Here is a 27,402-nt window from a genome sequence, read left to right on the forward strand (position 1 = left end):
CACTACGATTTCATTGTGTTTTTTCTTACCTTCTCCTCCTTTGATGCCTATCTTTTGTGTATCTCATTCTGAAGATTCATATAATTATCATTTGAGGTCTTTTATAACTCTTTCTCTGGACACAAACACATAACTTCACTATCTGTTTACACAAGTTGCATATACTGTCATTAACCTTCTCCGGCAGCTCATTAAAAACTTAAAAACAGTCCCTGTTTTTGACTATGAGAACATTCAAAAATGCAAATGAAACAGAGTGCAAGAATCCAGTGTCTGGGACTAGAGATGAAGGTCAGTGGTAGAGCACTTCCCTGGCATGCACAAGGCCATGAATTCATCCTCAGCACTGCAAATAATAATAATAATAATAATAACAACAACAACAACAATAAAAGGAAATAAAAGAAAAACCAAAGTCTGATCATTAAAACAGTCTCACAAAGTATGACATCCTCAGCAGTGCAGTCAGCAGTACTGTCTTCAGTGGTTTTCTTAATAGAATAATAGAATCTAAGGAACTCATGACTCTGAAAAGAAAGGGAAACATCCCACAGGATATGTGACATTGTCGTTTTTCTTCTCTGCCCTTAGGAAGCCATGAATGCATCAGGAGCCAATATGGTGACTGAATTCATACTTTTAAGTTTTTCCTGCTCCAGAGAGTTCCAGGTCCTCCTCTTCATGCTGTTCCTTGTGTCCTACATACTGACTCTGTTGGGAAATGGGGCCATCGTCTGTGCAGTGAAGCTGGACCAAAAACTCCACACCCCAATGTACCTCCTGCTGGCCAACTTCTCCTTCCTAGAAATCTGTTACATCAACACCACTGTCCCAAATATGTTAGGAAACTTCCTGTCCGAGACAAAAACCATCTCTTTCACAGCCTGCTTCCTGCAGTTTTACTTCTTCTTCTCCTTGGGCACCAATGAGACCTTCCTATTGCCCCTTATGGCGTTTGACCGATACTTGGCCATCTGTCGGCCTCTCCACTATCCTACCATCATGAGCAATCGTCTCTGCACAATCTTGGTGGTCCTCTGCTGGGTGACTGCCTTCCTCTGCTATCCAGTGCCTATCTATTTTATCACTCAACTCCCCTTTTGTGGCCCCAATACCATTGACCACTTTGTCTGTGACCCTGGTCCTCTTCTGGCCCTGTCCTGTGTTCCTGCACCTGGAATTGAACTTTCCTGTTCCTTATTGAGTTCAGTCATTATCTTCATCACCCTTTTCTTCATCCTTGCCTCCTATACCCTGGTCCTCAGAGCAGTATTTCGTGTGCCCTCAGCTGCTGGAAGGCGCAAGGCTTTCTCCACCTGTGGTTCTCACCTAGTCGTGGTGTCTCTCTTCTATGCAACACTGATGGTGATGTACATCAGCCCGAACTCTGGGAATCCAGCTGGGACACAGAAGGTTGTAACCTTGATCTACTCCTCCTTGACCCCACTTGTAAACCCACTCATCTACAGTCTCCGGAACAAAGACATGAAGGCAGCCTTGAGAAAAATTAAGATACTCACTAAAATTAGTCAAAATTCATGAGCGCTCATAAGTGGATCATGTTTTCTCCCCCCATTGATTCCTCCCATTTCCATCTATAGGTGACAACTGTGGCTTTATTAATTTGCATTTAGAAACACAGCCTCAAATTCTTCCATTTCTGACATTCAAGTCATGGACAAGAACATGATAATTAAAGTACGCATCGCATTTAAATCAAGATTTGGTGGAAGATAATTTGAATTAAATGAATTCAATTCCTCTGTTTTTCATATTTTTATTAGTCCGTTGCAGTTGGCCGTATTGGTGGTATTTTTTCATGTTCATGAATGTGCACAATATAACAATGTACTTTAATCAATATCATTCCCCCTCTTTCCCTCCACTTCTCTCTCCTCCTTGTCCCTTTCTTCTACTGTACTGATGTCCCTTTGATTTTAATGAGATCACCCACACACACTTTTATCTTCCTATTTCTCTCTATCTTCCACATAGGAAAAACAACATAGAACCCTTGACTTTCTAAGTTCAGTTTATTTTGCTCAACATGTTTTCAATTTCATCTATTTTCCTACAGATGAAATAATTTTATTTTTCTTTATGTTTGAATAAAATTCCTTTGTGTACCTATGCCACATTTTCTTTTCATGGATCCATTGATGGACACCTAAACTGGTTCCATAGTTTGACTATTGTGAATTATGCTGCTATGAATATCAGTACACATATATTGCTATCAAATGCTGACTTTAATTCTTTAGCACAAATACCAAGAAGCAGTATAGCTGGATCATATGGTAGTTCCATTCCCCATCTTTGGAGGAACCCCCACACTGATTTCCATGGGGTTTGAACTGATTTGTAATCCCACCAACAGTGTAAAGGTGTTCCTTTTTCTCCACATCCTCTCCCGCATTTATTATTGTTTGTATTCTTGATGGCTGCCCTTCTGATTGATGTGAGATAAAATCTCAGTGTAGTTTTTCTTTGTATTTCCCTAAATGCTAATTGTGTTGAATAGTTTATATATATATATATATATATATATATATATATATATATATATATATTTGTTGACTATTTGCATTTCTTCTTTTTTTTAAAGAGACAGTGAGTTTTATTATATTTCTTCTTGTGAGAAGAGTCTATTTAGTTCTTCTGCCCAATTATTAACTTTATTATTTGTTTTTTGGGTGTTAATTATTTTGAGTTCTTTATATAGTCTAGATTTAATCTTCTCTCAGAAGAGTACCATGCACAGATTTTATCCCATTCTGTAGGTTCTTTCTCCACTTTCTTCATTGTTTCCATTGCTGTTCAGAAGTTTTTTAATTTGATGCCACACCATTTATGACCCCTTGACATTATTTCCTGAGCAGTAGGAAATTGAGAAAGTCAATGCCGCCTGTGCCTATGTGTTGGAATGTTCACTCTACATTTTCTTGTAGAAGTTGCACAGTTTCTGGTCTAATTTCAAGATCTTTGATCCATTTGGAGTTGATTTTGTCTAGGGTGACAGATAAGGATCTAGTCTCATTCTTCTAAATATGGATAACCAGTTTTCCTAGGACCATTTGTTAAAATTGCTATCTTTTATCCAATATGTTTTTGGCAGCTTTGTAAAGGATCAGATGACTGTGTTTGTGCAGATTTGTCTCTCTGTCTTCTGTTATGTTCTGTGTGTATGTTTTATGCCAGTATCATGCAGTTTTTGTTACTCTAGTTCTATAGTATCATTTCAAGTCAGGTATTATAATGCCTCCAACATTGTTATCTCAGCTTAGAATTGTTTTGGTTATCCTGGTTCTTTTTTTCCTCTTGATGAATTTCAGGACTGTTTTTCCTAGTTCTGGGAAGAATGCCATGAGTGTTTTTCATACTTTGTATTTGTTCTTTTTAGTTATACATGACAGTAAAATGTATTTTGACATGTCAAACATACATGGAGTATAATTTCCCACTTTTGTGGTTGTACATGATGTGGAGTTCCACCAGTCATGTATTCATATGTGAACATAGGAAAGTTATATCCAATTCATTCTATTGTCTTTCCTATTCCCATCCTCCCTCCCTTCCCTTCTTTTCCCTTTTCTCATCCAAAGAACTTTTTTCTTTGCTCTCCTCCAGCCCCAACTTATTGTGAGTTAGCATCCGCATATCAGAGAGAACATTTGGCCTTTGGTTATTTAGGATTGGCTTACTTCATTTAGCATGATAGTCTCCAGTTTCATCTGTTTTCCAACAAATTCCATAATTTTATTCTTCTTTATTTCTGAGTAATATTCCATTGTGCATATGTACAACGTTTTCTTTATCCATTCATCTATTGAAAGGCACTTAAGTTGGTTCCATAGCTTAGCTGTTGTGAATTGAACTGCTATGAACATTGATGTGATCACCTCACTGTAGTGTACTGATTTTAAGCCTTTTGAGTATATGCTAAGGAGTGGAATAACTGGATCAAGTGGTGGTTCCATTCCAAGTTTTCTGAGAAGTCTCCATACTACTTTCCAGAAAAGTTGCACCAATTTGCAGTCCCACCAGGAAAGTATGAGTGTATCTTTTCCCCACATTTATTGTTACTGTTATTTGTGATATTTGCCATTCTGACTGGAGTGAAATGGAATCTCAGTGTAGTTTTAATTTGCATTTCTATAATGCTAGAGATGCTGAACATTTTTTTCATTTATTTGTTGACCATTCATATTTCTTCTTCTATGAGGTGTCTGTTCAGTTCCTTTACCCATTTATTGATTGGGTTATTTGGTTTTTGGTGGTAAGTGTTTTGAGTCCTTTATATATTCTGGAGATTAATGCTCTATCTGAGATGCAGGTAGCAAAGATTTTTCTCCCATTCTGTAGGCTCTCTCTTCACATTCTTGATTGTTTCCTTTTCTGTGAAGAAGCTTTGTAGTTTGATACAAATCCTAATTATTGATTCTTGATTTTCCTTCTATGATTCTTGTTGATAAACCTGGTTCCTAAGCCAACATGATGGAGACTTGGGCCTATCTTTTCTTCTAGTAGGTTCATGGTCTCTGATCTAATACCTGGGTCCTTGATTCACTTTGAGTTGAGTTTTGTTCATGGTGAAATAGGGGTTTAATTTCATTTTGCTACATATGGATTTCCAGTTTTCTCAGCACCATTTGTTGAAGAGGTTCTCTTTTCTCCAATGTGTGTTTATGGCTCCTTTGTCTATGAGTTAACTGTATTTATGTGTGTTTGTACCTGTGTCTTCTATTCTGTTCCATTAGTCTTCATGTCTGTTTTGGTACCAATTCCATGCTGTTTTTGTTACTACAGCTCTGTAGTGTATTTTAAGGTCTGGTGTTGTGATGTCTCCTGCTTGACTTTTCTCACTAAGGATTGCTTTGGCTATTCTGGGCCTCTTATTTTTCCAAATGAATTTCATGATCACTTTTTCTATTTATATAAAGAACATCATTGGAATTTTTAATTTTTATTTGTTTTTTTAATGATAGATGACAGTAGAATATATTTTGACATATCAAACATAAATGAAGTATAACTTCCCATTTTTGTGGTTGTACATGATGTGGAGTTACACTGGTCAAGCATTCATATATGAAAATACAAAGATTATGTCCAATTCATTCTAGTGTCTTGCCTATTTCCATCCCCATTCTCTTCTCTTCATTTCCCTTTGATATCATTTGAACTTTAATAGGAATTGCATTAAATCTGTAAAGCACTTTTGGTAGTATGGCCACTTTGGCAACATTAATTCTGCCTATACAAGAACATGGGAGAACTTCCATCTTCTTTCTTTAGTGTTCTGTAGTTTTCATTATAGAGGCCTTTTACCCTTTTGTTAGATTGATTTGGCAATTTTTGTTTTGAGGCTATTGTGAATGAGATAGTTTTCTTAATTTCTCTTTAAATTGATTTGTTATTGGTAAATAGGAATGTAATTGATTTGTGAGTGTTAATTTTATATCCTGCTAATTTTCTGAGTTTGTTTATGAGTTCTTGAAGTTTTCTGATGAAGTCTTTTGAGTCTTCTAAAAATAAAATCATGTCTTCAGCAAATAGGGATAGTTTGAGCTCTTCTTTTTCTATTCATATCCCTTTAATTTCTTTCTTTTGTCTAATTGCTCTAGCTAGAGTTTCAAAGACTATATTGAATACAAGAGGTGAAAGAGGGCATTCTTGTTCCAGTTTTTAGAGGGAATGCTTTCAACTTTTCTCTATTTAGAATGATATTGGCCTTGGGTTTAACATATATACCTTTTACAATGCTGAGATATGTTCTACTATCCCTAGTTTTTCTGACATTTTAAACAGGAATTGATGATATATTTTGTGTGACCATCTTTTAAAATGAAATTTATTTTAAAATAATTATACATATTTAATGGGTACCATGTAAAGCTCCAATCTATGTATATATTGTGTAATGTTGAAATCAGATTAACAATATTTATCTCCACAGATACTTAACATTTTACAATGAAAATGTTCAAAATTCTTTCTTTTAGCTTTTTGAAATGTCCAGTTATCCTCATTATCTCTAGTGACCCTACTATACAATGAGGCACCAGAACTTCCTGCTTCTAACTGTAACTCAGTAACCTTTAATCAACCTTCCCTCTTTATCTCACCTTATTCTCCACTGCCCATGATACCCACCATTCTATTCTCAATGTCTATGAAAGCAACATTTTTAGATTTCCATATTAGTGAGGTCAAGTGGTCCTTGTCTTTCCAGGCCTGAATCATTCCACTTAACATAACAATCTCCAGTTCCATCTATACTCTTACAAATAACAAGGCTTCTTTTCTATGGCCAAATAGTATTCTATTATATCTATATACCACATTTTATTTATTTATTCATCAGATGAGAGATATTTAGGTCATTTTTATTTCTTGGCTATTGTGAATCATGATGCATATTTATTTCACTTCCTTTGAATATACAACCAAGAGGTGGATTGCAGCATCATGCGATACTTCTGTTTTTAAGTTTTTGAAGACCCTCCATACTATTTCCATAATGGTTTTTCTAATTTAAATCCCCACCACAGTGGGCAAGGGTATGAATTTCCTTTAAAGCAAAGTGAGAAATGTGAAAACTTTATCTTTTAAATGATATTTGTTAATTGTAATTTAAAAAAAAAAATAGGTCCTTTGGGGTAAGTTAAAGTTTTACTGACTCCTAGATTTAGAAAAATGTATTTCATATCAAATGATACAGAGAAAGAAAGAGATATAGTAAGAGATAGTCCTAAAAAAATATATGTATATATACTATAATCCCAGTGTCTCGGGAGGCTGAGGCAGGAAGATCATGAGTTCAAAGCCAGCCTCGGGAAAAGTAAGACAATAAGCAACTCAATGAGACCCTGTCTGTAAGTAAAATACAAAATAGAGCAGGAGATGTGGTTCAGCAGTCGAGTGCCCCTGAGTTCAATCCCCAATACCCCAAAAATATATCCATATATAATATATAGAGAGATTATAGAGAGAGAAGTTATGTGAGAGAAAGAGAGAGAGAGAGAGGGAAAGAAAGCTACTTCATATAGCATTCATAATAAAATTCAAAGTGATTGTGTAGAACTACAATTCAACACACAGTTGATTTAACAATTATGGCCAAATATGAACTTTCTTCTGGTTTTCTTTTACCAAGAATTATAACCCAAAGTATTTTAAGATTAAAATGAAAAGCTATTTGCATGTTTACTCAACTCAAAAGTTAAAAGTTTCTTATATTCAGATACCAAGTTCTCTTCCATCAAAGAACTTTACTTTAAAGGAACATTCACAAGAACTATTAATATCATAATATTGCCTCAGTAAGTTTGCTAAATTATCTCTCCACTGGATTTTAACCTAGAGAATCTCCCACACCTGATTTCCAAAGTGTGGAATGTGTGTGTGTGTGTGTGTGTGTGTGTATACACACATACATCTATACACATACATAGTTTTAGGTATATAAAAATATTATTCAGCCCTTCAAAAGAAGATTATCTCGCCATTTGCAACAGCATGTTGAACGTGGAGGACATTATGTATGTGAAATAAACCACACACGGAGATAAAAATACTGCCTCTTGTATATGTGGCTTCTGAAATGGATGGAATACATAAACACTAGACCAATGATTGCCAGAGGTGATGGACATGCAGTGAGGGGCACATATGGGACAAAGTGTACCCATTGCAGTTATGAAGAATGAATAAGTCCAGAGATTCATGAACAGCACGAGGGCTAGTTAATAACATTTTATCATCTGATGGAAATTTTCTAAGAGAATAGATTTTAAGTATTCTGGCCACACATATACACACACGAAAAGTAACTGTGAGATGATGAATGTGTTCCTTGGCTTGAGTGTAGTTATAATTTAACTCTGTATGTGTACTTAAAAACAAGATGCACAACTCGAATATATACAAGAGAAAAAAAAGACAACAACCTAATTTAAAATGGGCAAAAGATTCAAAGAGACATTCAATGGAAAATTAACAGATAAAAAATAATTAAATAAATACATGTTCAATATCATTAGCCATTAAGGAAATATAGGCTAGAACCACAATGAGACTAAAATTAAAAGGACTGATCACATAAGAGTGGGTGGTGATATAAAGGAATTGGAGTTCACATATACTGCTTCTGGGAATTTCAAATGGTACAACAACTTTGGGAAACAGTTTGGAAGTTCCTTTAAAAATAAGCATACATCTACCACTTGATACAGCCATTTCATCTCAAACTAGTTACCCAAGTCAAAGAAAACAAAATTTCATACAAAGATTTGTACACAAAAGTTGCTAGTAGGCTTATTTATAATAATCATACCTGGAAATAATTTAAACATCCATCAGATCCCTTGACAGAGGTTGTATCCTGTGAGATTGTTTATGATCAACAAGAGAATAGCACAGCCTCACTGTGAGTATCAGACCAGCCAGAACAGTTCTAAGGCCTCTCTGTGAATATGGCTCAGGTATGGGTATCTGGGGATGCTTTTCCCCTCAGGTAAGATTTAAGGTGTAAGATTTTCATTGGCCACACAGTAGGCACACTTAAAGGAGTTATAGCTAGTATTATTTCTTGGTTGGTTGGTTAATTAATCTATCAATTTATTTATTGATATTTCATTCCACCTGTGAGAAATTTGAAGCAAGCAAAATATACTATATTTTAACATTCATAGGATAAACAAAAATAAAACATAAAAATTAATGCCTGCCCCAAGGGAAGTAAATAACAAGCACAGAGTATCTCTCAACACTCTTCTCCTTTGAGAACCAATAAATGTTTCCTCAAGAATCAGGAGAAACAAACTGACTTACTGCCTGACAGGCTCTGCTTATTAACTCTCCACTCTTAATTCAACAAAATTAAGGATACATATCACAATTGCCACCTTATCTCTCCTCGTGGTTATGGCTAAAAAGACTATAGTTGCTCTCAAAGAAAATAAAAAGAAAACGTCTGAGAAGCCTCATTTTGGGAGTCCCTCTACTCATACAGGTAATAACATGATATAGTTTTTAGGAGAGTATATCATATAATTGCAGAATCTAGTAGTCTTAACCCACAGTTCTCTTTGAATTTACTGTGGTCATATACAGACAACCAATATTTCTTAAACTCTTCTTTTATCTTTTTTGGCAATACTGAAAATTAAACTCAGGAATGTGCTATATCTGAGCTACATCCCAGCCCCGTTTTTATTTTATTTTTGATACAGGTTGTCACTAAGTTGCCAAGGTTGGCCTTGAAAATACCATCCTTCTGCCTCAGTTCTCCCAGTAGCTGAGATTACAGTCATGCACCAGTTAGCCTGGCTTCTTAAAACTTACTGGTCAGACACTGGTCAAATACTTTCACATTCATTTTCTCTTTCAGAATCATTATGATAGAACTTTTTAAAAAGCTCAATTCTTCCCTCTTTTATTGGTGCATTGCAATTCTACATTATTTTGGAATTCATCATGCCATATTTGCACACACACACACATAATTTGATCAATCTCATTTCCTACTACCTTCTCTGTCCCTCCTCTCCTCCCTCCCCCTAATCTGCTTGCTCTGCTCTACTGTTCTCCCTTCTATTCACATTATTGTATTATTATTTTAATTGTTGCATTACAATTTTATATGTATATGTATGTGTGTGTGTATTCATTGTGATATATTTGTACATGGACATAATTATGTCTATTTTATATCTAAAGATATTAAGCATTAAAATCTGATGACTGGTAAAGAAAACTCTTGACTATAAATTCAGGGATTTTCTATTAGACACAGCTGTTCATCATTTGTCCCAATCTAGACAAAGGTCCTTGCTTTTTTAAGACATTTTCTAGAAACTGATTACCCATTACCCAAAGTCACAATGTGCTCATCCCCTAGCTGAATTTGTGCAAACTGCTATTGGAGAGGTCTGCATTGCCATGAGTCTTCTCAGTACTGACTTTGGAGGGGGGCCCAGAGATTCAGGTACCAAGATTTTCACTCTACTGAACCTTGAGGGAAAATTATAATACTAAAGATATGCCTTCCTTGCACACTATGTACGACACAACCTGAATCAGGCATAACCTGTTTTAACTTTTAGGGGGATGACTAAGAAGTAAATGAACCACCCTCCAAAAGGCAATTGTCATTGTTAGTCAAAAATCCATGCAGCCTGAAAGCAATGTTGTACCTGTGTTCACAGAACCCTCTGCAGCTGATGCACAGTGAATCAGCTGGACTTTCTTTGTTTTGTCTTTTTCTGCTTTTATTTTCTGCAGTGCTGGGACTGGAGCCCTGGTCGACTCACATGCTAGGCAAGTGCTCTACCACTAAGCTATATCCTCAGCATAGACTTTTTTGTTTTAGGATGGTTTGGTTTTCTTCACAGCTCCATTTCTGACTTGTGGTAGGTACACATCACAGTTTCTTCTGCACAGAGAGGGTAAGTAATAAAAGGTGAGGAGAAATGACTAACTATGTCAGGTTGAGCATAAAATGATATTGGCCCACCCAGAACGGTTTACACATCTTCCCTGTTCTCTAAACAGTTGTGCAAGACTTTCTGACATGGAATTACTCTGAGAGAGTTCATAGAGTGATAATCTGAATTTGAGAGAAGGCAGTGGTAAAAGAGAAGTGCAGAATTTGCATTTTAGCAACAGAAACAGCAAGTCTCACTCATGAATAACATGTGAGGAACAAGAAAAAATAAATAATAAAATAGGACCTACTGAGGCTGAAATATAGCTAATGATAGAGTGCTTGCCTAGCATATGCTAGACCCTAAGCTCAAGCCACAGTATTGCAAAAATAAAGAAATTTTTAAAATAGACTAAACCGTGGGGGTAAAGTTCTTGAATATTAACAGAACCATTCAGTGCTGAAAATAGAAAAGTTAATAGCTCAAAGTACTACCATTTAGAAACATCCTGAAAATCACCTTGATTAAAATGCTCAATCATAATTAATAATTTTTATTTGCAAAGATCTGACTTTGCCCTTAGCTTGTACCAAACCTATAGATCTAAAACAGGATTCTTTTTAACTTTGTGTAACTTAAAATCCATAAGTCAACTTCATCTGTTATAGTAAATCTTCCCTTGAATCATTCTTTCCATTGGTTAGCAGTTAAAGGACTCTCGTGGCTCCAACATTCATTAACAACCTCATTCAAAAAGAAGACTTTTGGTTAAATGGTTGCTTAAAACTTGTCTTCTTCTTAATATTTTCATTCTAAATGAGAATAATATAATGCAAAAACTTATTAGGTATGTTTACATCTGATGTAAATTCACCTTCAAAAGAAATGAATATTTGAAATCTAGAAACCTAATCTCAGTTCTATTCATATATCCTTAAAATCAGAGCCAAAGAGGACTTAGAAAATATAAGTTTTTAGTACATGGGACAGGGCCTGCTCTTTCCACAAAAGGCCTGAGGGAACATAAATTAAAACATGAACCAGAAGCATCTTGGAAAATTTTATTGGATACATAATTCCACCTATAATGGAAGTCAGATAAAAGCTAGAACTATATCTAGATAGGAAAGGAACACTTTTTCAAACATGCTATAAGTTTCAAAATATTAATCAGTTTTCTGGTCCCCTTTCAAATAGCAATACACTGTAATCAACAGACTTTCCTATCACCACCTGCCATTTATCCAGGGAAGTCTTACTGTTTTTCAATATTCTAAGTAGATTATTGTTAGACTCCTTGGATAACTATGCAAACTTTCAAGATAATTTATGCTTGACTGGCTGATTATAGATTCTGTATTCCAGAAAATGAAAAATATATGCTTTTCATGTTTATTCTACATGTCTTATTTATAAAGGATTATAATTGCCAAGAACAAGAACTGAGTACAGGATGATTTAAAAGGGTTGTTGTTTTTTTTAACTTAGAAAAATACAGTTATTATGCAAAAGTATATTCGTCCTAGTTATTCTGCCTTGGGTACTCCTAAGCTGTGCTTGGGAGGAGACAAAGAAAGTAAAGAATATTTTCTCTTCCTTTAAAATTTAAATTTTCCTTAAAATTAAATGAATAATGACAGGTTACACATTTGGTATAAATGGGATAAGAAACAATGGACTCTGTAGACTTACATTTCCAACCCAGAAAATTAAAAAATTTGTTTCAACAAGAACCAATGAAAGCTGATTCTGTCCCTCGCCTACATCTAACATCAAGAAAAGACAGGAAGCCACTTCCCAAAATTAATTTGAATGTTTTACTCCTGAAATTGGTAGACTGCAAATAGCATGAATCGACAAGCTAATTAACTATCAGAAAGAAACAAGTGATTATAAATAGTCCCAAGGGTCCCCTCTTCCATAGCCACAAATTCTTGAGTCAGCTTTGCCCCAAATAGACATATCTCTTTGGGAATTGAGGGAGTGCATTCATTCATTCATTTTATAGATATTTATTGGAAATTCTCTAGGTGCAAAGCATTTGGTTAATTCCCAATCATTTCTAATAAAGTAACTTCTCAAGTAAATTGACATTAAGCCCATGGCAAAGTGCTATTTAAATATTGCTGCACAAGAAGATGCTCCTGAGTGAACCAATTTAAAGAACGCTCTCTTGGTAGAGACATATAGGAAAAGAAGCAGATACAGTAAGGAAATGCCTGGTTTAAATCACAGGGCTTATCACAAGGCTCATCAAGACGGATAATGAACTTCCCAGAGTGGTTGTTAATTACAATCTGCATTCAAGCCTAAACCAGGCTTGGAAACCTTTTCTTTATCACTCCTGGGATAGTTTCTCTTGATAATGAAAAAACTTTTTGATAAAACTGTCTCCTCAGAAAAAAAGTACTGCCAAGGAGAGAAGGGTTCGGTATGACCACCAGAAGAAAGAAAAGGAGAGTTGTTAAAATGTAGTCTTCGTGACATTCCCAGTCTCTGCTACATTAAAATGCTGAGGACATTGACAATCTGATCTCTCATGTACTGCCACTGAGAATGGAGAATAGTGCAATAATCAATGGTTGTAATTGTCTTTGCACTGTTTTTTAGTAATTGCAGGTGATTTTACAGCTCACAGACACATGAAAACCTTCAGCTCTCCCAGCAACTCCAGCACCATCACTGGCTTCATCCTCCTGGGCTTCCCTGGCCCCAGGGAGAGGCAGATCCTCCTCTTCATGCTCTTCTCCACTGTCTATCTCCTGACCCTCATGGGCAATGGTTCCATCATCTGTGCCGTACACTGGGATCAGAGACTACACACCCCCATGTACATCCTGCTGGCCAACTTCTCCTTCCTGGAGATCTGGTATGTCACTTCCACAGTCCCCAACATGTTGGCCAACTTCGTGTCTGAAACCAAGGTCATCTCCTTTTCTGGGTGCTTCCTGCAGTTCTATTTCTTCTTCTCCTTGGGCTCTGCAGAATGCTTCTTCCTGGCAGTGATGGCATTTGATCGGTACCTTGCCATCTGCAGGCCCCTACACTATCCCACTCTTATGACTGGGCATCTATGCAACATCCTTGTGTCCACCTGCTGGGTACTTGGCTTCCTCTGGTTCCTGATTCCAATCACTGTCATTTCCCAGATGTCTTTCTGTGGATCCAGAATTATTGACCATTTCCTATGTGATCCAGGTCCTCTGTTAGCCCTTACATGTTCCAGACACCCTGTAATAGAGTTGATGAGCTCCACCTTAAGCTCCCTGCTTTTATTTATCCCCTTTCTCTTCATCATGGGGTCTTATGTCCTTGTCCTCAGAGCTGTATTGAAGGTCCCATCAGCAGCTGGAAAAAGAAAGGCCTTTTCCACCTGTGGGTCTCACCTAGCTGTGGTCTCACTCTTCTATGGCTCAGTAATGGTCATGTATGTGCATCCAACATCTGAGCATGAAGCTGGGATGCAGAAGATTGTGACTCTGTTTTATTCTGTTTTTACTCCACTCATTAATCCTGTCATATATAGTCTGAGGAACACTGATATGAAGCAGGCAATGAAGAAATTACTGGGAATATATCATTAAGAGTCTGTTTAAAAGATCATGAAACAGAATCTGATTTTACCTTTTTTAAAAAAGAAAATTAAATGATATCATTCAGAACATTTTTCATATTGATTTTTTATTATTTTTACATATTTTTTATCATTTGTTTTATTTATTTTTATTTTTGTTTGTTTCATTTATATATTTTTATTTTTTTAAGAAAGAGAGAGGAGAGCGAGAGAGAATTTTTTTAATATTTATTTTTCAGTTTTCGGTGGACACAACATCTTTATTTTATTTTATGTGGTGCTGAGGATCGAACCCAGCACCCCGCGAACACCAGGCAAGCGCGTTACTGCTTGAACCACATCCCCAGTCCTATATATTTTTAATTTTTTATCATTTTCTAGAATTTGTGGGCTACAGTTTTCTCAAATATGGTCAAATTTTACAAATGGGAAAGATATCAATTGAAAAAATTTAGTTGAACTTATTGGGGAAATAACATTAAAAACAAATCTGCCAACACAGAAAACTTCCAGTTTTGTTATTGAAAAAGCAATAAACCAGAATTCAGTATTCAGCACAGACAACCCAATAACTGACTTGCAATGTAGAAGTTATCCCACCAAGGTCAGGCTCCTTCGCTCCCACAGAAACTGGGAAATGAAGCTGTCTTCCCTGATCATTACATGTCAAAGACGCATTCCCAGGTCCTTGAGAAAGACAATCCTGGATTGTAACACTGACCAAAAGCTTGAGCTTTTAAAGATTTACAAGCTTTTGGTCAGTGTTACAATCCAGGATTGTCTTTCTCAAGGACCTGGGAATGCGTCTTTGACATGTAATGATCAGGGAAGACAGCTTCATTGCTTAAAAGCAAATAATTTAATTACAAGTTTTCTAAAGTTAATGCTCTAAGAAAAGGGAGAAAATTTCTTCCTTTGTTTTCAACAGAGATAATTAAGCCGCTTATATTTTTACTGCATTTGCCCTTATTTGTTACATAAGACCATAACACTAAGACAAACCTAAAGTTTTCCTCTAATCTTTCAGCAACAACAAATTATCTTTACTCCTTTTGTTGAGTTTATATTTTTGTCCTCTAAAATATCTGTCATGGCAACAAAAATTAATATCTTTGAAACATGTAAATAACTTCAGATAAATAAACAATACCATTAATACAATAGAAAAGATGCCAAATATATGAAAAAAATCAAGAATAAAAGCTTTTAAATATCCAGTTAAAGTAAAAGCTTTTAAGTATCTAAAAAATATTCTATTTTAGGGATAAAGAGAGAAATACAAATAAAAGTGTAATAAGTATACTTCTTTTTTTCCCCAAAATTGACAAAGTCAAAAAGGATGTTGGGAAAAACAACAGTCTTATACTTTGCTAGTAGAGCACAGCTTCTAGGGAGGACATTTTGCCAGTATGTATCAAAATTTAAAAAGAGTTCCCTTTGAAGTGCAATTTCACTCTTAGATATTTATCTTACAGTGCATGAACACAAGAAAATGGCATATGTGCAAGATTATTAACTACTGTTTCTAACAGAAAACCATTCTTTGGAACCATTGAATTCCCATTAATTAAGGATTAATTAGGTAATTATTATATACCCATAAAACAGAAAACCATAAAACTTTAAAATGAGGCTCTGTACATGTCTTTTAATGTGAAACTATCCTCAAGACAAATTGTTAAAAGAAAAGCAATGTGAAGGAAATCTTTATCCTAGCCCCTTTAATGAAGAAAGAGTATATAGATATGCAAGTATTTATGTTCAGAAATGCATAATATGTTCTTGAAAAAAATGAAGAAGCTGAGCATGGTGGCACACATAGGTAATTGTAGCGGCTTGGGAGGCTGGGGCAGAACAATTTCAAGTTCAAAACCAGCCTCGGACCCTCTCTCAAAGTAAAAATTCAAAAACAGGCTGGGGATATGTCTCAGTAGTTGAACATGCCCTGGAGAATGGAGGTGGTGAGGAGGAGGAGGAGAAAAAGAAGAAGGAGGAGGAGTGGAGGAGAAGGAGAAGAAGAAGAAACTAGTAACAGTGATTACTTTGGGGAAAAAAATCAAGTCTGGTAATAAGAACACTTTCACTATATATGCTTTGTGGTTTTTAAATTTCATATTATGTGAATTTAATTGCATTGAAACATACATTAAAATAAGATTAATTTAAGAATTTTTTTAAAAACTTCTAAAACTATACCATTATATAATTAAAACCAGAAAAAAGATTTCTTCATATTTGTTTGAAAAACCAGGAACAGGGCTGATTATTTATGGAAAATGAAAAACAAAAGAAATTTGGTGATGTCTTGGTATCATCTCTCTCAAATTCTCTGTGTTGGGATAAAGTGGAAAATGTTTTCCTCCTCTCAATACTTGTAAGAGTTAGTAATCTATGAAAAATTGAAATGGCTTTTTTTAATAATCCTTATGTTATCTTCTTCAACTTAGTCATTTTACCAAATATACAAATTCAATGTTCTAGGATGAGCTAGATAAATGTAAATAAATCATTTATTTATGATTTATAGATGAAATTTTTAATGAATTTATAAATGAGTAATATATTATCTCCTTCCCTGTGGGGTTCATAAACCCATGGAAGATAAAGCAAGTTGCTCTACAAAAAGGAAATAACAGTTGCTGTGGGAGCAAGTAGAAGAATAGTACAAATGAAAGCCCAGCATTCTAAGGGGTGAGAAATCATGGGTAGTTCTAACAATGCATATAGCTGGCTGTCTCCATGTACAAATATATCACAATATACAAAACAGAAGTGCTCCCAGAATGTGTCCACATGGCAGGCATGGCTGGCATGATTCATCGTTGGCTACCCTACTGATTTATTAATAGATATCCTTAATGAAAATAAATATGGCTCTGAGATGTAATAGAATGCCCAATTCAACAAATAGATATACAGGTAGATACAAAGAGAAATAGAGAGTAATAAGAAAATATGTCATTTGGATATCCAATATAAAAACTGATCTTCAAGGATATCAAAGTGCAAATATTATGCTGATATTCAAAGCATTGTGCTCAGAACTTATTTTCCTTTGAGCCAGAATCACATCATTTGAACTATACCTTATATATTTAACTGATTTTATGGGTTCAATATATAGCTTTCTTTTTAAGCTGCTTATATTTTTACTGCATCAAGGGATATACTGACACTTATTTCTATTTAAGGAAGACTTATTTAATGCAATAATTTTTCACCCACAATAAAAACAATAGCTTGCTCTTTTCTCAATATAAAAATCATAAATATTTATTGTAATAATTCTAGAAACAGTAAAGCACAAAGATATTTGAAGTTACCTAAAATCCTGCCATTTTGAGTAATTACCATTAATATTTCAGTAAACAGTGTTCCTTATGTTCTTTAATACACACACACACACACACACACACGCAATTCTACATGAGTGGGATATTGTACATACTTTTCTGGTAACTCCTTTGTTTATTCCCTGCCACTCCCAACCACCATCATTTTTTCCTTCAATCTATTTCTTACTCCACTACCTTCCATCTCTGCTACATAAGCAACATTGACAATCCAGGATGCACTTATACTTAATACTATGCTCCATGCTTCTAATTATATATAAATATTCATTATTATATATTCAGCATTTTTGTTTTTTATCTTTTGAAAATAAAATCATGCTATTATCCCCATCTTTCTTTTTTGCATTTAACCTCACCATAAGCAAATAACTTCAAGGTAAGATTACGTATACAAAATAGTTTTGCTTTTAAAATAGGCCAGAGATGAATAATAAACAAAATCAGTGTCCTTCATCAAAGCAGGAATATAATTGTTTATGTGATCAAACTAATACTCATTCAATAAATGACATGTCCAAATAATAGGTTTCAGGTCCTTATTGAATAACCTGTCATTGAGAAACTTTAAGACTAAAGTCTTTATGAAGAATATCACCATATTATGTGATTTATGTTCTTCATATTTATTAAGTGTCTGGAGGTATAATTCATATACATCACCATTGTGGTTAATACAACATGAACACAACCAGCAAATAAGACCCAAAGGTGGAAAAGGTATTTTGATGACTAGCTACTAATAGCACCTGAAGAATAACTCTTAACCATCAATGCAAAAGTGATGCTGCATAGATGTAGCACAAGGCTATCAGTGGGCCCTTATGTAGGGGATGCTATAAAGTGCTATCTAGATCTTTCTTCAGGACCAAGGCAATCATTATCCCCAGCTGCCAGAAGTGTATATACTGATGAGGCTCACTGCTGAATCCCTTGCCAGAAATTTTCCTGACAAAGGAACTAGCCTGTCATTGACTAACTCCCTACCCAGAGGCAGCTCATATCCAGTGACTAGTCAGTGCTGGTATAAAAAGGCCTGATACTCAATAAAAAGGAATGCTGCTTCAGATCCAGAATGGTGTCAGCTATAACACCATGAAGAAAAAAAGAAAACTCAAATTACTAAAATACATGATGAAGAAATAAAATCACAATGGACAAGTCTGAAATACAGAAGACAATTAAAAACTATTTTGAAAATTTTTACTCCAATAAAATAGAAAATATCAAAGACATTGACAAATTTTTAAAGACATATGACTTATTCAAACTGAATGAGAATATCAGACATGTTTTAAATAGATCAATTTCAAGTAATGAAATAGAAAACTCTATTAGAAGTCTACCAAACAAGAAAATCCCAGGACCAGATGGATTCCCAGCTAAGTTCTACAAGACCTTCAAAGAATAACTAACACCAATACTCCTCAAAGTATTCCACAAAATAGAAAAGGAGGGAATCCTTCCAAAGTCATTCTATGAGACTAATACCACCCTGATACCAAAACCAGACAAAGACACATCAAAGAAAGAAAACTTCAGATTGATATCCCTGATAAACATAGATGCAAAAATTCTCAATAAAATTCTGGCAAATCATATACAAAACATTAAAAAGATAGTGCTCCACAATCAAGTGGGGTTCATCCCAGGGATGCAAGATTGGTTCAACATATAGAAATCAATAAACATTAATTCATCATATTAGTAGACTTAAAAACAAGAATCATATGTTCATCTCAATAGATTCAAAAAAAATTGTTTTTAAAAAAACAGCACCCTTTCATGTTCAAAACACAAGAAAAACTAGGAATAGTAGGAACATACTTCAACACTGTAAAAGCTATATATGCTAAACCCAAGGCCAGCATCATTCTAAATGGAGAAAATTTGAAAGCATCCCCTCTAAAAACTGGAACAAGACAAGGAGGTCCTCTTTCACTACTTTTATTCAACATCATCCTTGAAACTCTAACCAAAGCAATTATACAAAATAAAAAAATTAAACGGATATAAATAGATAAAAAAGAACTCAAACTATCATTATTTGCCAATGACAGGATTCTATATCTAGAAGATCAAAAAACATTTCACCATAAAACTTCAAGAACTAATAAATGAAGTGTATATACTGATTTAGCAAAGTAGCAGGATATAAAATCAACACCTATAAATCAAATGCATTTCAATACATCAGTAATGAATTCACTAAAAGAGAAACTAAGAAAACTACCCTATTTACAATAGCCTCTAAGAAAACTACCCTATTTACAATAGCCTCAAAAATATAAAACACCTGGGAATCAATCTAATAAAAGAGGTGAAAGACTCCTATAATGAAAACTACAGAATACTAAAGAAAGAAATTGAAGAAGCCCTTAAAAGATGGAAATACCTCCCATGCTCCTGAATAGGCAGAATTAATATTGTCAAAATGACCATACTACCAAAGGCATTATACAGATTTAATGCAATTCCTATTAAAATCCCAATGACATTCTTCATAAAACAAGAAAAAGCAATCATGAAATTTATTTGGAAAAATAAGAGACCCAGAATAGCCAAAGAAATCCTTAGCAAGAAAAGTGAAGGCAGAGACATCACAATACCAGACCCTAAACTTTACTACTGAGCTATAGTAACAAAAATGACATGGTATTGGCACCAAAATAAACACATAGACCAATGGTACATAATAGAAGACACAGAGACAAACCCACACAAATACAGTTATCTATCTCATACTAGACAAATGTAGCAAAAACATTACTGAAGAAAAGAGAGCCTATTCAACAAATGGTGCTGGCAAAACTGGAAATCCATATGTAGCAAAATGATATTAAACCTCTTTCTCTCATCCTGAACAAAAATCAACTCAAAATGGATCAAAGACTTAGGCACTAGAACAGAGAACCTGCACCTAATAGAAGAAAAAATGGGCCCAAGTCTTCACCATGTCAGCCTAGGATCTGCTTCCTTAATAGACCCCTAAAGCACAAGAAATAAAATCAAGAATCAATAAATGGGATGGGTTCAAACTAAAAAGCTACTTCTCAGAAAAGGAAGCAATCAATGATATGAGGAGAAAGTCTACAAATTGGGAGAAAATCTTACCACATGCACCTCCCATAAAGAATTAATCTCTAGGATATATAAAGAACTCAAAAAACTTAAGATCAAAAAAAAAAAAACAAATAACCCAGCCAATATATAAATAACTCAAAAAACTTAAGATCAAAAAAACAAATAACCCAATAAATGTGTTAAGGAATTGAACAGACACTTCACAGAAAACAAAATACAATCAATCAACAAATACATGAAAAAATGTTCAACATCCCTAGCAATTAGAGAAATGCAAATCAAAACTACATTAAAATTTCATCTCACTCCAGTCAGAATAACAATCATCAAAAATACAGGCAACAATAAATGTTTGTGAGGATGTGGAGGAAATGGTACACTCATACATTGTTGGCGGGACTGCAAATTGGTGCAACCTATCCAGCATGGTGGTGGCGCATGCCTATAATCCCAATAGCTCAGGAGACTAAGTCAGGAAGATTGCAAGTTCAAAGCCAGCCTCAGCAACTTAGCGAGGGCCTAAGTAACTCAGCAAGACCCTGTCTCTAAATAAAATAGTTTATAAAAGGGTTGGGAATGTGGCTAAGCACATCTGGGTTCAATTCCCAGTACAAAAAAAAAAAAAAAATGGTGCAACCACTACAGAAAGCAGTTGGAGATCCCTCAGAAAACTCAGAATGGAACCACCATTTGATCCAGCTATCTCATTCCGCAGTTTATACTTAAAGGGCTTAAAATAAGCATATTACAGTGATGCAGCCACATCAATGTTTATAGCAGCTCAATTCACAATAGCTAAACTATGGAACCAATTTAGGCATCCTTCCATAGATGAATGGATAAAGAAAATGTGGTATATATTCAATGGAATATATATATTCAGCCTTAAAGAAGAATAAAATTATGGCATTTGCCAATAAATGGATGGAGTTGGAGAATATTATGCTAAATTAAATAAGCCAATCCCAAAAAAGCAAAGACAGAATGTTTTCTCTAATATGTGGACACTAATTCACAATAAGGGGGAGAGGCGCTAGGGAAGAATAGAGTTACCTTAGATTATGTAGAAGGAAGAGAATGGGGGAGAGGAGAGGGGATGTGGGAATAGGAAGGATAGTAGAATGAAACAGACATTATTTATACATATATATATATGACTGCATGACCAATGTGATTCTATAACATGTACAATCAGAAAATGAGAAATTATGTTCCATCTACATATGATATATCAAAATGCATAAATGCATTCTACTCTCATGTGTAACTAATTAAAACAAATAACAAAATAAAAAACTCTGATACCATTTTCTTATGCATGGAAATTCACTATGAGAAGGTTCTGAGGTCTCCAAATATATTCAAGAACAGAATGAGAAGATATATGCTACCCAAGTCTTCCTCCTGACGAACCCTGTTGAAAGTGGAGTTTGAGTTATTAAAATTACAGTTTATGAAGACAACGGTATAAGCTTTGGAAGATAAACCATAAAATTAAATATCCTACCTCCAGCTGGAATACTCATGTACCCACTGGATGATTGGAGTGTCCCTACCTCCTCTCCAGAGCATCAGTTCTTCATATTGGCTGCCAGAGCCACACTGTCATTTACTTCAAGTACTAACTTTCTAAAATTCTACACCTGGAGTGTCCTCTAGTAGCTCAGCATCCACTTTGGGTTTTCAAAGTGTGTAGGACTATGTAATCTTTTGATTCATTTCTGAGAAAACACAATGAAGCATTTTTTTATTGTTCAAAGTGATTTAATAAAATATGCAGTTGGTCAGCCCAATACAATGTTTATTTCTTATCTGCCACCAGTACCATTAATTCTCTTCACTCCTTTGGTCAGTTTTCCAGGTGGCTTTAGACTTCAATAAGTCATATTTTAGCGAGTGTGCAATCTTATTCCCCAAAATTAATAAAAGCCTTTTCTCCAGATGAGGGGTAGATAATGTTGGTTAATGCTAATTCATTTTCCAGATTTCCAAGAACTACCAGTTTTGCCATGATTCAAATCTTAAGATTGATTTCTGCTGTTGTTTCTCAGACAGTAGCTGATTGAAAAATGATTTATAATGTTATTTGTTTTATTATAAGTTATTTGTAATTAAAGTAGTATTTAATGCAATTTCTAGTTATCTTCTTTGGATACTTTTATGTTAGTATTGCATTTCCTTGAATGTTGGAAAGATACAGTATGTATTGCTTGCTCATTACACAAGAACAGAATGAGAGGATATATGCTACAAATAAGTACAATAAAGTGGATACTAAACCATCAAACACATACATCCTTGCTGTTTCCTTGAATATCTAATAAGAATTATAGTAAATTTTTTAATTATAGTTTCCCTATAAATATAACTTATAAGGAAACAATTGATAGGAATAAGACTTTATATTGCTAATTTTTAACTCTACTTGTCAACTTATGATTCATAGATTCGTCATATACAGTATTCAGTGCACAAAAGTCACAATTAGTTCAAATAAGTTAAGTGACTTCAAAGTTAAACTCTAAAGTGTAAGTCAATATTTCTAGCTATTATTTTGTCTTTATATTCCTAAGGTTTGCATTTATTTATTTATTTATTTATTTATTTATTTATTTATTTAGAGATTGGGAATTAAACTCAGGGGCGACCACTGAGCCACATCCTCAGCCCTATTTTGTATTTTATTTAGAGAAAGTGTCTCACTGAGTTGCTTAGCAGTCAGTTGCTGAGACTGGCTTTGAACTTGAAATCCCCCTGCCTCTGCTTCCAGATCCGCTGGGATTAAAGGCGTGTGCCACAATGCCCAGCCTGTTTGCATATCGTATACATTTTGGGGGAATTTGAGAGCACTGTGTTTCAAGAAAGTTCAGAAATATATTAGGATAGAATGAAGCAGTTGAAAGTTTTACTTTCAGAGATATTGTAAGTGCTAATATTGGATTTAATCTTTAATTTATTTTCTGGATGTGGTAGTTATTTTTAAAATCCCATAGGTCTCTGTGATTTTTTAATTGTATGTAACTCCTTTGTTGCCGGGCACGATGGTGCATGCCTAAAATCCCAGAGGTTTCCAAGGCTGATGCAGGAGGATCGCAAGTTCAAAACCAGCCTCAGCAGCTTAACGAGTCCCTAAGCAATTTAGTGAGATCCTGTCGCTAAAAAATATTTTTAAAAAGGACTGAGGATGTGGCTCAGTGGCTAAGTTCCCCTGGGTTCAATATCCAATACAAAAAAGAAAAAACATCCTCTTTCACTTCATACCTGTTACAGTCTGTTGGTCTGCCTTTTAAATTCATTGCCATAAATTTTCTGAAATATTAACACATTAGTAAAACCTTTCTTAAATAACAATAAATAAATAAATATCTGATATCCCCTCCACAGTATCTAAAATTCTTACAATTTCATTTTGACAAACTTTATCACCTTTTTGACCACTTTCTTCCTCCTGGCAATTGTGGCATTTGATAGTGGCTTTGCTGCCATCACAGTCCCTTACAATTACTACTGGACATATCTATGCCAAATTATTAATCATTTGATAAATATTTGGTTTTTGATCATTTATGATCTCACATCAGTACCTCTTACAAAAAGCCCTTAGGAAACTCCAAATTTCCTCACCATTTCATGTGGAATCCAAGACTTCTGATAGCTCTTACCTGACCCCCCGCACCTGTGATAGAATTCATCTGCTCACCCATGAATTGTATGCTGTTAGGATCCCTTCCTCTACATCAGGGGACCTTATGTGTTGACTCTGGGAGCTGTATTAGGGGTTCATTAAGCAGATGTGCAACAAAAGGCTTGCTTTTATGGCTCCAACTTGGCATTGGCTTTATTCCAGTGGCTTTATTTGACTTTTGGGGACTGGCTTATTTCATTTAGCATGATAGTCTCCAGATCTATTCATAATTTTATTATTCTTTATGGCTGAGAAATATTCCATTGTGATGTACCACATTTTCTTCAACTATTCATCTGTTGAAGGCACCTAGCTTGTTTCCATAGCTTAGCTATTGTGAATTGAGCTGCTATAAACATTGTAGTGGCTGTGTCACTGTAGTATGCTGATTTTAAGTCCTTTGGGTATGTGCTGAGGAATGGGATTAACCAGGCCAAATGGTGGTTCCATTCAAAGTTTTCTGATGAATCTCCATATTGCTTTCCAGAGTGGTTGCATCAATTTTAGTCCTACCACCAATATGGGTGTGCTCTTTTCCCCACATCCTCACCAACATTTATTGTTATTTGTATTCTTGATAATTGCTATTATGGCTGGAGTGAGATGGATTCTCAGTGTTGTTTTAATTTGTATTTCTCTAGTACTAGAGATGCTGAACATATTTTTATATATTTGTTGACCATTCATATTTCTTTTTTTTTTATTGGTCGTTCATAACATTACATAGTTCTTAATACATCATATTACACGGTTTGATTCACGTGGATTATGAACTCCCCCTTTTACCCCGTATACAAATTGCTGTATCACATCAGTTTCCCTTCCATTGATTGACATATTGCCTTTCTAGTGTCTGATGTATTCTGATGTCTGTCCTATTCTCTACTATCCCCCCTCCCCTCCCCTCCCCTCCCCTCTCCTCCCCTTTTCTCTCTCTACCCTTTCTACTGTAAATCATTTCTTCCATTTGTATTATCTTGTCTTACCCCTCCTTTCCTCTTGTATGACATTTTGTATATCCCTGAGGATCGCCTTCCATTTCCATGCAATTTCCCTTCTCACTCCCTTTCCCTCCCACCTCTCATCCCTGTTTAATGTAAATCTTCTTCTCAAGCTCTTCGTCCCTACCCTGTCCTTGTTTACTCCCCTTATATCAAAGGAGTCATTTGGTATTTGTTTTTTAAAGATTGACTAGCTTCACTTAGCATAATCTGCTCTAATGCCATCCATTTCCCTCCAAATTCTATGATTTTGTCATTTTTTAATGCAGAATAATACTCCATAGTATATAAATGCCACATTTTTTTTATCCATTCATCTATTGAAGGGCATCTAGGCTGGTTCCACAGTCTTGCTACCGTGAATTGAGCTGCTATGAACATCGATGTAGCAGTGTCCCTGTAGCATGCTCTTGTTAGGGCTTTAGGGAATAGACCGAGAAGGGGAATCTCACTCCAGTAAGACTGGCAGCCATTAGGAAGTCAAACAACAATAAGTGCTGGAGAGGATGCGGGAAAAGGGCACTCTTGTTCATTGCTGGTGGGACTGCAAATTGGTGCAGCCAATTTGGAAAGCAGTATGGAGATTTCTCGGAAAGCTGGGAATGGAACCACCATTCATATTTCTTTTCTTCTGTGAAGTTCCTGTTCAGTTCCTTTGCCCATTTACTGATTGGGTTATTTGTTTGTTTGTTTTTTAAGTTTTTTGAGTTCTTTATATATGTTGGAGTTTAATGCTCTATCTAATGTGTGTGTGTGGTTCAGATTTTCTCCCATAGTGTAGGCTCTTTCTTTATGCTTTAGATTGTTTCCTTTGCTGTGAAGAAGCTTTCTAGTTTGATCCATTTACTGATGATTGATTTTTCTTCTTGTGTTTTAGGAGTCATATTAAGGAAATCAGTTTCTGAGCCAATATGTCGAAGTGTTGGGCCTATATTTTTTCCTAGTGTGTGCAGGGTTTCTGGTCTAATACCTAGGTCCTTGATCCTTTATCCACTTTGAGCTGAGTTTTGTGCAGGGTGAAAGAAAGGGGTTAAATTTTATTCCACTATATATGGATTTCCAGTTATCCCAGCACCATTTATAGAAGAGGCTATCCTTTCTCCAATATACGCTTTGGGCACCTTTGTCTAGTATGAGATAAATGTATTTTTGTGGGTTTGTCTTTGTGTCTTCTATTCTGTTCCGTTGGTCTTTTGGCTTGTTTTAGTGCCAATACCATGCCATAGTTTAATTTTAGTTTTGGTATTGTGGTGCCTCCTGCTTTGCTTTATTATGGGCCTCTTATTTTTCCAAATGAATTTTATGACTGTTTTATCTATTTTCATGAAAAAGTCATTCCAATTTTTATGGAAATTGCATTGAATCTGTATAGTGCTTTTGGCAGTATGGCCATTTTGACAATATTGATTCTGCCTCTCCAAGAACACTGGAGGTCTTTCTATCTTCTAAGGTCATCTTCAATTTCTTTCTTTAGTGTAATTTTCATTGTAGAGGTCTTTCTTCTCTTAGATTGATTCTCAACTATTTTATTTCTTTTTGAGTCTATTATGAATGAGATGTTTTCCTAATTTCTATTTCAGCTGATTCATCATCAGAATATAAAAATGCAATTGATTTATAAGTGCTAATTTCATATCCTGCTACTTTGCTGAATTTGTTTGTGAGTTTTAGAAATATTCTGGTGGAGTTTTTTGGTCTTCTGAATATAGAATCATGTCATTGGCAAATAGAGCTAGTTTAATCTCATCTCTTCCCATTCATACCCCTTTATTCTATTATTTTGCCTAGTTTCTCTGGTTGTAGATTCAAAGATTGTGTTGAATAGAAGTGATGAGAGTGGACGTCCCTTCTTGTTCTTGTTTTTAGAAAGAATGCTTTCAGTTTTCCTCCATTTAGAATGATGTTGGCCTTGGGAAAAACTGGCCATTTTTTAAATCAAGTAAACCTTCAAATGTTAGTACACTTTTGAAAATATCAAGTTTCTAAAGTAGATTTCTAAAAACAAAGTCATTCTTTTTATAGAATGACTTTTATATCATTCCATGAATACAAATTTATCATCAAAGTTAAACTTCAATATTTTAAAAATTAAAGTAACTGCCTTATAGTACAAATAAATAATAGAATATAAAAAGAATCATTGAACTTTAAATGGCAAGTGTTTATCAGACACTATACCAGATTTTTAAACATTTTTTGTATAGAAAAAAATAAAAATTATTTTCAGTATATGATATGAGCTCATGCTGATCATTGAATTCAACTGTTGAAGTCTGTA

General features: G+C 34.9%; 2 protein-coding genes across 2 annotated transcripts; both read left to right on the forward strand.

Moving 5' to 3' along the window:
• The first annotated feature begins 597 nt into the window (after positions 1-597).
• LOC113199135 (olfactory receptor 11H6-like) lies at positions 598-1,542 on the forward strand. The gene has a single exon (XM_026412023.2). The coding sequence runs from the start codon at positions 598-600 to the stop codon at positions 1,540-1,542; it is 945 nt and encodes a 314-aa protein (XP_026267808.2).
• Positions 1,543-13,045: 11,503 nt separating this feature from the next.
• Positions 13,046-14,011, forward strand: LOC113199155 (olfactory receptor 11G2-like). The gene has a single exon (XM_026412036.2). The coding sequence runs from the start codon at positions 13,070-13,072 to the stop codon at positions 14,009-14,011; it is 942 nt and encodes a 313-aa protein (XP_026267821.1). The 5' UTR covers positions 13,046-13,069.
• Positions 14,012-27,402: the final 13,391 nt, after the last annotated feature.

This window comes from Urocitellus parryii, chromosome 6 (genome assembly GCF_045843805.1).
Source record: "Urocitellus parryii isolate mUroPar1 chromosome 6, mUroPar1.hap1, whole genome shotgun sequence".
Classification (NCBI taxonomy): Eukaryota; Metazoa; Chordata; class Mammalia; order Rodentia; family Sciuridae; genus Urocitellus; species Urocitellus parryii.

Bases quoted from the DNA above. Each gene is read 5' to 3' on its own strand.
- LOC113199135 (XM_026412023.2), top strand. From the start codon at position 598: ATGAATGCATCAGGAGCCAATATGGTGACTGAATTCATACTTTTAAGT.
- LOC113199155 (XM_026412036.2), top strand. From the start codon at position 13,070: ATGAAAACCTTCAGCTCTCCCAGCAACTCCAGCACCATCACTGGCTTC.